Below are 12,137 nucleotides of genomic sequence, written 5' to 3'. Positions count from 1 at the left end.
CCTCCCCCTTTGCTTTTCATGGCATCATATTTTAAAACTACTTAATTCAAAGAACGTCTCATAGGTTTTGAACCTCATTTAACAATAAATAAAATATTACCTTGATTTCAATGTTTCCCACTTTGGTGGTTGATCTGATAATAGGTCTTCCAACCAAAGCTGGGAAGATGTGTTCTGGAAAGTTAGAGCCTGCATATCCACACTTCACAAACTGGAAGAGAACAGTAAAAGTGGGTTAGTCGAGTATTTACCATAGCCATTTAAAAACAGTATCTAAGCCAGGCTGGTGTGGCTCGGTTGGCTGATGTCGTCCCATGCACCAGGAAGTTGCAGATACCTTTTCCGATGAGGGCACATGCTCAAATCCCAGAACAAGGGGCTCAGGAGGCAGCCGATTGATGTTTCTCTCTCTCCCTCTGCCTTCCTCTCTCTAAAATCAATCAATACATTAAAAATATATATATCTCTGAAAAATACCACTTTGCATTTATACAATATTTTTAACTTTGGATACTTTCAAATTATCTAAACTGGCCATCCAATCTATCATATCTCGTTTTATTTCCTTTATGGCATTGACTACTACTGGAGTTCATGTTTATTTTCCGGTAAACTGATTGATTACTTAGTGCCTAAGTCCCTCGCTATAGAGAAAGCCTCAGGAAAGCAGGGAGCTCAGCTGAGCAGCATGTTGGATCCTGAGGCCTCAAAGAGGTCCTGACACACAGTGGTCACATAAGTATTTGACCCTTGGCCAGTGTGGCTCAGGTGGTTAGGCATCATCCCACATACTGAAAGACTGCCGGTCCAATTCCATCAGGCCATTTGCCAGGATGGCATGGTGGCAGGATCCCCCGTGGGGGGCATGCAGGAGGCAGCTGATTGATGTTTTGCTCTTCGATCTTTCTCTCCTTTCCTCTAAAAATTAAATTTTGAAAAAAAGTAATATTGGGGGAAATGGGCAAATTCAGTGAACAACTACTTTTTTTAAAAACTTCCTTACTGATTTTAGAGACAGAGAGGGAGAGAAACATTAATTTATTGTTCCACCCATTTATGCATTCATTGGCTGATTTGTTGTTCCACCCATATAAATAAGCATTCATTGGTTGATTCTTCTATGAGCCCTAACCCACAACCTTGGTGTGTCAGGACATTGCTCTAACCAACCAAGCCACCCAGCCAGGGAAACAACAACTATTTTTAAAAGAGAAATATTAGAACATGAACAACAGAGCTAAAGTTTTAATTCTAAAGCACGCTTACATTCATCTCTGGCAATTCACTTAAGCAACTCATTTTTCAAAATGGGGAAAATCAAATGAGTCTGGACTAGCATCATTTTAAAATAAACTTATTAGGCATTTTGGGCTGTTAACAGTTTTATATTCAAATAAATGTATTTAGTAATATCAGGTAACAATTTAATATTCAGATAGTATACTTCTCCAATGAGGGCATATCCTTATTGACTTTACTTCCATTTTATGCAAAAGGAACTGATATACTAGCAGACTTAACAACTACAGCAAAACTGAAAGTAGAACCAAGGGTCTTTAAATTCTTATACCAATAATATAGTCTGTTTTAGTCTTATTTTTAAGAGCAGACATTGCAAGAAAAATGCCATTTAAAACTTCAGGGATAAAGGGAAGGTTAGCAGGGAGGCTGCTGAGAAATGTTTCAGCTTTAGCTACAACCTCTTGGCGGCACAGAAATACAAGTCATGCCAGCAGGACTCCGCGGTTAGACAGACCGTCCCCGCTGCTTCGTGGTGCAGCGTGGTCCTGACAGAGAGGAGAGCTCTGGGACCCTGGGACCCACGAGTGCGGGGATTCTCTTCCCTCCAGGGCCTAACTGTGGGCTCGTTCAGGAAACCTCTCCTGTGTTCTGCCCTCCCCACTATAAAACCTGGGCCTCTGGTGTTTGTGGAGGAACTCTGGGAAAGTGTACAGGCCAGGTGCAATATATGTGAGGAACAGGCTATAAGATGAGTTGAGCTAGAGGTAAGCGGACTTGGGGCTTTGTTTAATCTGCTTCGTTGGCACATGGCAGCGGTGCCTCCTGTTCCTGGCGGGGAGCACAGCTCCTTGCCGCACTGCCTTCATAAGGAGGAGATGAGGGACTCCTTGTCCCTGCCAGGGCCAGGCTGGACACTGCCCTGATCAGAACTAAGTCAAAATCCAGTTCAGCCAAAACCAGTTTGGCTCAATGGATAGAGCGTCGGCTTGGAGACTGAAGGGTCCTGGGTTCGATTCCGGTCAAGGGCATGTACCTTGGTTGCGGGCATATCCCCAGTAGGGGGTGTGCAAGAGGCAGCTGATCGATGACTCTCTCTCATCGACGTTTCTAGCTCTCTATCTCTCTCCATCTCTCTCTGTTAAAAAATCAATAAAATATATAAAAAAGTAAAAAAAAAAAAAAAAAAATCCAGTTCACTTGATGTGAAAACCGAAATGATATGGGAGGGTAGAGAATCTGTTATTATCTTGGCCATACTGAAATTTCTACATAAATAAAATTTATTGTGATCACCAGCCTAATATAAGTATTAGTCATAATTTATATATGTAGTCCAAATATAGAAAGTAAATAAGTTCTTACATTTACCTCAAAGTATTAAGGAAAACTATAAAATGAATCGATTAAAAAAAGAATCGCTAAGTCTGGGAGGGCCATTTTCAGCATTTTAAATGTAAACAAATGACTTAAGTGTGAAATCACAATAGAAGGTGACGGTGGAAGAGCTTTGGATGGGGCTTTAGTCAAGTCCTAGGAGGCTGGGAGGGTTGATATGCTTTCCTCTCACTATAGTCAGGCCTCATTTTCAGAATCATGCAATGAGGCAACTCTATAAATAATCACATCACTCAATGTTTTCTGATTATAACTATTCAGATGGGTAGTTCATATCTTAAAACTCCTGTTTGGATATATTTCAAGGGACAAAATATTTCCCAAGTGCCTGAGGTAAGAAGACAAAAACTGAGAACCCTCTCCCGACCTGAACTAGAAAAACAATTGTAAACCTGCTATTCCTGTGCTTTACAAAAAAGAAAAATGTGGCTTTTAATTCAAATTACGGCTATCACTCACTTGTTAATGAAATTACTCTGCTTAAGTAGTTTATTACAAGCATTTGTTGCCATAGTAATCTAGTGTTAGCATTCCTACAGGGTATAAGATAATTTGGTCAAAATGGCAATGTCTGCACTATTTCAAATGTGAAAGCACAGATAGCTATAATAACACAAATACTATTACAGTAAACTATATTCCTTGATAATAGAAACTAACAGACAATCCAGCATTTCTTTTCTTGAAAAAAAAAAAAAAAAAGACTGTATTTAAAAAAACCTAAATATAAACCATGATGTGATGAAATGAAAAGAAAATATTCTTTCCTAAGCTACTCGTTTAGCATCATTTAAACCTTGAAATTCCTCCCCCACTCCAATCATTTTAAGACTTGGAGACTTAGTTCTCTAATTGTGTGCAATAAGTCTGTGTTTAAGAAATAGCTTTTTACCATATATAGTTTCCTTTTCATAGCACTGTGGTTTAAACTGGCTCCCTTACTTCCCACTGAGTCATCAAATGGTAAGAACATCTCACACTATAATGTTCTTTCAAGCAAAGATGAAAAAAACTTCCTGTACATTTGCTCTAAAAGCATCTTTTCTCTCAAAAAACAAACAGATTTATAAAGCTTCACTTGGACTTATTGTATTTTTCTTTATTATTTTATCTGACAGTACTGGTATATTACTTTAATTTCATAGTGATTATCCTGATCTCACACAACCAAAATAGTCATTCTATTTATTCCCAAGCATTTTACAGGGTAAAACCAAATCTTCTGTGTTGTGAGTTGTTGTTGTTTTTTTTTTTTCTTTTTTTGTTAATCCTGACCTGAGGCTATTTTTTCCACTGATTTTTAGCAAGTGGAAGGAAGAGAAAGGGAGGGAGGGAGGGAAAGGGAGACACACACACACTTGGCTGCCTCCTGCACTGACGGGGACCAGGGGTGGAAACTGCAACTCCAGTACAGTGGCCTTGACCCTTCAGTGTGCAGGCAGGCACTCTAACTACTGAACCACATCAGCCAGGGAAAAACAAACTTGTTTTTTATTTATTTCTATTTCCAAACACTCCTGAATTCAGCAAAATAAATTAACATAAGCCAGCTAGAGCAGGCCATATGCAAATACAAATGGGAATTATAAATCCTATATAATAAAAGCCTAATATGCAAATTGTCCCCTCAACCAGGAGTTCAACTGCTCACTACGATGTGTACTGATCACCGGGGGGGGGGTGGCACGGAACATGGCGGGCATCTCAATGTGGCACTGGCAGCAGGTGGCCGTGGAGGCACTGCAACAAGCAGGACCACAGCACAGCAGGATGGTGGAGCAGGTGAGCAGGCGGCGCCAGGGCAAGGTAGATGTGAGCTGTCTGATCGCCCCATGGAACTCCCCGCAGACAGCAACCAGTGGCGGCGGCAGAGGGCAGGCTGCAGCCTGGCTCCCAGGCACTGAGGGAGGCGGGTGGGAGCCTGATCGCCCCACAGACAGCGACCAGCATCCCATTACAGAGAAAGAGCAAATAGCAATATTAAAATATTTCTTCTAATTATTTTCCTTTCAACGTGCAGGAATCTGTGCACCGGGCCACTAGAGTAAATATAATTATCCTAGCATTTTTAGCTACTTTGTATCACTAGACCCTAAAAACTACCAGGCACCTGGAAGGCAGCTGTCTTCATTGTGGGTGGTGAGCTAACTCACTGCTGATGAAATCACCCGTCTGACAACAGAATACACAACAGCAGAGGCCTGGGAGGAACTCTTGACAAGCACCTAAACCTAAGCCGGTATCCAGATTTCCACCCATTTGGCCACTTTCAGTGGCTCTATTTTAGGTGGTAGGTTTGAACAGTTATGAGGATGAAGCAAATAAATTATTGGAACTGGGCGAGTTTTCCTTCTGTAGGCTGCCCTAATGAGAAACTGGTTGGGGGCTAGCATGTGATCGTAAGAACTCACTCTGTGAGCATTCGACTTAGGGCCTGCCAGAAGAGTTTAAAAAAAAATCATTAACTTCTCAAATTGCCTATAATTAAAACTTTAAAACCTAAAACGTGTAAGAGGCAAGTTGCTTTAGGGTAAGAACTATTTCCACAAGTTTTTAGAAATTAAATTTTAATATCTTGTTTAATATATAATTGTAAAGGAATCATTATACCTTCAGCTAACTAAATAAAATCAAGATAACTGTAAAAAAGAATATAAAATCTAAGTGGTTCCTATTTTTCTAAATTTTTATTATTATTATTTTCTAAAATATATTTTTATTAATTTCAGAGAGGAAGAGTTAGAAACATCAATGATGAGAGAGAATCATCGATCAGCTGCCTCCTGCACGCCCCCTACTGGGATCGAGCCCACAACCCAGGCATTTACATTTGACTGGAATTGAACCTGGGACATATCAGAACTGTTTCTTCATTTGAAAGTTGATTATATCTATAGAAAATCTGAATAAAGTTTAAAAATATAAATGCAACACCAAATATATTCTTATTTGAACCAGCTACAGTTTTTCCTATATAGGTAATAGTAACTGATCTTTTGTCTTAAAGAACAAGATCCTTAAATTATTAATTAGAATAAGACTAATCAGTAATATACAATCAGCTTCCTAACATAGCTAAACTAATGAAATAGTAACATAAAAATGAGCTTATGGCCCTGGGCGGTGTAGCTCGTTGGAGTGTTGTCCCATGCACCAAAAGGTGCAGGTTCAATTCCCGGTCAGGGCACATACCAGGTTGCAGGTTTAAACCCTGATGGTCTCTCTCAGCAATTAAAAACAAATTTTTCTTTAATGAGCTTACAGTTAACATCCCTATTCTAACTGAATATCACAAAACTCATTACAAATATAGGGTTCATTGGCCTTCAAAAAAGAGGAATCACCTCTCTTCCCCCTTTACCACCCCTCCCTGCCCTTCCCCCCCTCCTAAAAAAGAGGAATACAGCCCTAGCAGATTTGGCTCAGCACACAGAGCACTGGCCTGCGGATTGAAGGGTCCCAGGTTCGATTCGGGTCAAGGGCCCATACCTCAGTTGCAAGCTCCATCCCCCCCCAGCCCTGGTCAGGGTGTATGGGAAGCAATATGTCTATAACCAATGTTTCTCTCTCTGGGTCTCTCCCACTTCCTTCCACTCTTTCTAAAAATTAAAAAAAAAAAAAAAAAAAAAAAGAGGAGTTCATTAACTGGCTCATATTTCTAAAGAGAATTATCTGGCATATTCACCAAACAAAATGTTTTAAATTCAATTTTTAGAGCTTTAAATCTATTTAGAGGTCAACTTGAGACTAATATCTTTTAAAAAGTACCTTTAACTGAGTTTTAACTATAAAAGTAACAAATGTTTATAGTTTCTTTTGTTTAAAGATAATTTAACAGTACGTCTTGTTAAAAACACAAAGAACATTTCCCCAATAATTAGAAAGAGTTATGAAGTCCTCATCTTCTCTCACTCCGTTATACCTAGTCTCACAATGAACATTTATGCATCCCTCCAAAACTTTCATATACACACACATCTGTGAACGTATATTTTTAATAAAGAACACTTGCATAAATGGGATCACTTTTTAACTTAACAATAAATATTAGACAACTTCAAAAGCAGTAAATCTGCCTTTTTTTTTTAAAGTTATTTCATTTTGTATGATGTCCCATTATATGACAACACCCTATTACTCAAGACCATTTTAAACTAAGTTCAGATAAAGCTAGTATAATTATTACTTGTAAAAGTCTGTAACAAATTCCATCAAGGGAAGTATTACGGCAGTGAATATTAGGTCCTTTCCCCTCCTCAACAATCCAGCTGTCAAAATGTTTTAAAGTTCAAGTAAAATCTTTTTTAATTCCTATGTCACATTTATGGAAAGTAGGGGGAGAAAAGTCCCAAAGTATGCAACTCCAAAATGGTTAGACATCACTGTAATGTAGGAGAAAGTTATCACTATGGAACTCATCCAAAGTAAGTAGCATTTCTGTCTTCTAATTTGCTGACTTGGCTGCCCAAAAATACAATTTTAAAGGGGAAGGGGGGGGGGGTGCGTAGGAAAGAAACAGCTCTCAAACAATTTCTTAATCAGTTTTTTACAATTATTTGCATTTTAGTATCTTAAAGACTAACATTTGTAATATATATCTAAGGACAAAAACGGGGGGGGGGGGTGTCTTGGCCAGTGTGGCTCATTGGTTGGAGCGTCCATGCCCCAAAGGGTCTCTGTTGTCTGTTGGAGTCCGGTCAGGGCACAACAATACCCAAGTTTCGGTTTTAATCCCCGGGGGGGGGGGGGGCGAGTGGGAGGCAACCCTTGATGGTCTTCTTTCTCTCACATCCATGTTTCTCTCTCCCTCTCACTTCCTCTCTCTCTGAAATCAATCATCATCATCATCATCATCAAAAACATATCCCCGGGTGAAGATCTTTTAAAAATGAAAATCGGGTAGAGGGAGGTGCCAAAACTGATGAACTTCCCCCTAAGGTCAGCGGCACTAACACTGGGACTGCTGGAGGGGTGCTGGCTGTCCCAGGACCAATCAATGGAGCATGCTGGTCTCAGCGGAGCCACCGAGGGCAAAATCCCCGGAATGCAGAACAAAAAGTAAATTATGCACTCCGATGTGGCCCCTACTTCCCTCAAAAAAAAACACACAAAATCTCAAAACGGCTGCAGGGCTGAGGCTTGCACTGACAGTACTTCCTTTTTTTTTTTTTTTTCTTTCCTCTCTCTCTCTCTCTGTCTGTAAACCCGTTTCCTGCCTCCCATTCGGTACCTACACAGGAAAAGGAAGGCCTCTGGGTCTCTTTCCCCTTTTCACACACCGGCAACCCGGGGCAACGAAGCCCTTCCCGAGCCCACAAACCTAGGCTTTCACCCGCTCCGACCCTTTAGCCAAACTGCCGGGCTCGGGGCGCGGACCGGCCCCCGCAGGGCAGCAGGCGTGGGTCCCCGCGCAGAGCCGGCCTCGCCCGCCGCCCCGGCCCGGATGGATGAGGGGATGGGGGGTGGTGAGCTCCGGGTGACCGGGGCCCTCGCTCCCTACACCCACGGAGGTGGGAAGGGCTGCCCCGCGCCCCTCGGCCCGGGCGGCTCCAGGGCCCAGGGGTGCAACCCCGCGCGCCTTAGGGCCCTTGCGCCCCACCCGGACCCCGGGCCACCGCGGCCTCCCCGCCCGGAGCTTACCCCGGTGCCGTTGTCGCACACCACCACCTTCCTGCCCTGGCTGTCCATCGTCCGCCGGGGAGAGAGCCGCCGCCGCCGCCCCAGACAACCTTACAGCCAAGCACCTACTGCAGCCGCCGCCCGGCGCTTCCCTCTTCCTCCTCCACCTCTCGGCAGCCGCTCCTAGGCTGCAACTCTTCCCCTACCGGAAGTCGCCCCTGGCCCGGCCCCGCCCCGCTCCGCCCGTCATTTAGCTGAAGGCCAGCGCGGAAAAGGTGGGGGCGGAAAGGAGGCCGAGACTAACAGCGGTAAGAGCCAATAAGAAGCGGAGGAGCTGGGAAGCCCCGCCCCCAGCTGCGGCTCCCAGTTCCGCCTTCTCGGTCACCGCCCACCCCAGTGACGCTCTAGGTCTGGTTTCCGGTCCAGGACGGTAGACGCCCTGGTGGGCGCTGCCGCCTTCTCCCTGAGCCGGCGTCGGAGGATGTAGGGCGCCGCTTACCCTTCAGCAAAAGGCTCAGGCAGGTCGCCGGGTCTGTTCGAGATGGCCGGGAGGGGTAGCAAGGCTGGAGGTCCTTCGGGTCGCACCATGGAACAGGGCTTCGTGTGTCCTTGCTTCCAGGACCCGTTTCTCCCAGCAGCGCCACATTGCATCGCACCTCTTCAGCACGTGTGCACCTATTTGAACCCAGAGCCTCGGTTTTTTTAAATCAGACAACCCCGGTCAGGAGGCTTTTGGCCAGAAACAAAGGCCAAAGATGTACTCAAGGGAAGTAGGGTGTGCAAACTGAAAACACAGCTAGTAGTTAATGTCCAGGGTGTTCCAAAGGAGCAAGGAAAGCTGAGAGGTCTTTGAGTAAGAAAAGAACATACTAGAGGAGAATCAGTCCTGCATTCTTTGCTGATGGGTTGGTCCGAGATGGTAATCTTTCAAGTGTCTAGTGGTCTGGATAATGCAACGTTTTCTCCTGAGTTGTTCAGATGGTTATCTGTGAAAATAATGTATATCTAGGCATTGACACTCAACTGGAAAGTTTTTAAGTCCCCAAGCCAAGTAAGGCAAGAATAGAGTTATTTCCTCATTCTTCAGCCTGCTTGATTTTAATAATTTAGCAGCTTGACCATAGTGACTCCATTTTATTTCTTTATTCCTCATTATTTATTAGTTCCATACCTTTAAACGTGCTCTCTACCGCTAATGCCCCTCCCTTTTTTTTCTTTTGGATTACTATTTTTTACTTTTTAAGAAATAACACCTGTTGTTTTCTTCTAATTATGAAAACAATGCATGCAAATGGTAGAAAATATAAACAATTGTCTGCTCACTATATTAACGAAAATGCAGCAAAGCCTCTTAATTATGCAAATTCAGATATGATACTATTGGTGACTGTTTCCTGTGTCTATACCAAGGCCATTATAGTCATTTTTTTTTTTTAATGTAGCCCCTCATTTTAGGTGGTTGAACTTCTTTTTCTTATTTTTTTTTTTCAAATTCAAGCAAAAGTTTAATTAGAAAGCCACAGAGGTAGAAGTGAGCCAGCTGAGCTGTGTGGACTCAGGAAAAAAGTTACAGAAGCAAAAGAAGGGCCCTAGGAGTTAAGAGTATGAAGGGGAAAGAAAACTGGCCTGGGGGAAGGAATAGAGGGAAAGACACTGGTAGGCTCCAGAGAGAGAAAGCACTCTTTAGGTAGTTGGATTGTTTTTTGAGGAAGAGCTTCATTTCTAGACTTCTGATGAGATTTTATCTATATTATTCCACACAAAAACCTTACTATCCCCAATTAGCTATCCCCATTTTACACATAAAGAAATGGGGGTTTTAAAATAATTAAGTCCAGCAAAGTCATAAGATACCAGATCTACATACAGAAATCAGTATATTTATATATGACATCAATGAACAACCTAAAAATCAAATTAGAAAGACTTCATTCACAAGAGCATCAGAAAATGTGATAAATATAATGAAAGTAATGCAAGACCTATATACTGAAAATTACAAAATATAGCTGAGAGTAATCAAAGAAAATCTAGGTAAATAAAAATACCATGTTCACAGATCGAACGCTCTTTGTTAAGATGATAGTTCTCAAAAACATACCCAGAGACATAGAAGCATGAACAGACTGTAAAACCTCAGAGGAAAGGCAGGGGAGGATGGGTGGAAAGAGATCAACCAATGAACTTGTGGGCATATATGCATAACCCGAGGACACAGACATTGGAGAGGGCCTGAGGGAGGGGACGGAGAGCGGGCTAAAAGAGGTTAATGGGGAAAAAGGAAAAATCTATGAACTATCAACAATAAAGATTTTTTTAAAAAAAGATGATAGTTCTCCCTAAATTGACCTAAACTAGTAGAAAGGAAGGGAGAGAGAGAGTTAGAAACATCTATCAGCTGCCTCCTGCACACACCCCCACTGGGGATATGCCCACAACCAAGGTACATGCCCTTGACGGGAACCTTTCAGTCCGCAGGCCAATGCCCTATCCACTGAGCCAAACCGGTTTCGGCGTTGTCACTTAATAGTTTAAACAACCACTAATGATTGTTGCCTGATTGGACCAGAAAAAAGTACAATGTGTTTGGCTAACAATTTGTCATTTCCAAAGCTAATAGGTTTTGGCCTAATTAGCCACTGCAGTTGCTTTCAAGTAGAAGAATTATAGTTTTGAAACTAGGTTAGTGAAATTATTTTTTTAAATTAAAATATAAATCTGATGGGCCCTTAAGTGTTTATTAGCTATAATTTTAGTTGGAATTATAGTTGTGAAATGCCTCATTCAAAAGGTTAATTTTCCCTCTCCCTTTACTTCACCATATACAAAAATTTAACTCAAAATGAATGGAAGATGTAAATTTAAGAGCAAAACTCGCCCAGCACGTGTGGCTCAGTGGTTGAGCAATGACCCATGAACCTAGAGGTCATCAGTTCAATTCTCAGTCAGGGCTCAGCTGGGTATTAGGCTCGAACCCCAGTGTGGGGTGTGTAGGAGGCAGCTAACTGATCAATGATTCTTTCTTATCGTTGATGTTTCTATCACTCTCTCCCTCCCCCTTCCTCTCTAAAATCAATAAAAATATATTAATAAATAAATAAGAATTACAATATTACAAGCACCCTAGAAGATGCCCCCACACCACTTCTTAATCACTGTCTCACCTTTCCACCACAAAGGAAAACATTACCCAGCTTCTAACAACATAGATTAATTTTGTCAACTTTGGATTTTTTAAAAAATATGTATTTTTATTGATTTCAGAGAAGAAGGGAGAGGAGGGAGAGAGATAGAAACAACAATGCTGAGAGAATATCATTGATCGGCTGCCTCCTGCATAGCCCCTACTGGGGATCGAGCCTGGAAATCAGGCATATGCCCTCGACTGGAATCGAACCCTGGACCCTTCCGTCAGCAGGCTGACACTCTATCCATCGAGCAAAACCGGCGAGGGCTCAATATTTTATTTTATATAAATGGAATCATTACAGAATATACTCTTTTGTCTTGTTTCTTTGTTCTATATTACGTTAGATTCATTCATTTATATTGTTGCCTAAAGCTGTCATTACTCTCAGAATTTGACCATTAAAAGATGAGTTTTTGATAAGGGTTCAATATCCCTAAATGGTTTTTTAAAATAACCAAGTAGTTTGAGTTACTCTTTACACAGGAGTTAGGGGAAAATGTGCCTGACAATAGAATCCAACATCAAAATGTGAGTTCCTGACCTCCAAGTGATCTGTCCTCATTGAAAGAAAGATCAAAACAACAAAAGTTTCAATTTAAGGGTCATTCGAATTATCTAGATAAAAATGCATAAAATTTCATTAAATTTAGAATTCATATATCTTTAAATAAAATATTGTTACTTCAACATT

At 41.7% G+C, this 12,137-nt stretch overlaps 1 protein-coding gene across 4 annotated transcripts in view; it reads right to left on the bottom strand.

The window, feature by feature from the left end:
* Nucleotides 1–8,479, bottom strand: part of ACTR2 (actin related protein 2) — a 33,921-nt gene extending 25,442 nt beyond the window's left edge. For 2 of the 4 annotated variants that reach the window (XM_045580825.1, XM_045580827.1), the window contains exons 1-2: nucleotides 8,278–8,477; nucleotides 101–211 (exon numbers count right to left, since the gene is read on the bottom strand). In XM_045580825.1, the coding sequence (XP_045436781.1) occupies nucleotides 101–211; nucleotides 8,278–8,325 (159 nt within the window). In that variant the 5' untranslated portion in view covers nucleotides 8,326–8,477. Of the gene's footprint in view, nucleotides 1–100; nucleotides 212–8,277 lie in introns of all 4 variants that reach the window. The other 2 variants (XM_045580826.1, XM_036435538.2) reach the window with 2 other exon arrangements.
* Between the last annotated feature and the right edge of the window lie 3,658 nt (nucleotides 8,480–12,137).

Source organism: Pipistrellus kuhlii, unplaced genomic scaffold (genome assembly GCF_014108245.1).
Source record: "Pipistrellus kuhlii isolate mPipKuh1 unplaced genomic scaffold, mPipKuh1.p scaffold_m20_p_13, whole genome shotgun sequence".
NCBI classification, from domain to species: Eukaryota; Metazoa; Chordata; class Mammalia; order Chiroptera; family Vespertilionidae; genus Pipistrellus; species Pipistrellus kuhlii.
This window is presented reverse-complemented; position numbering and strand designations above follow the sequence as displayed.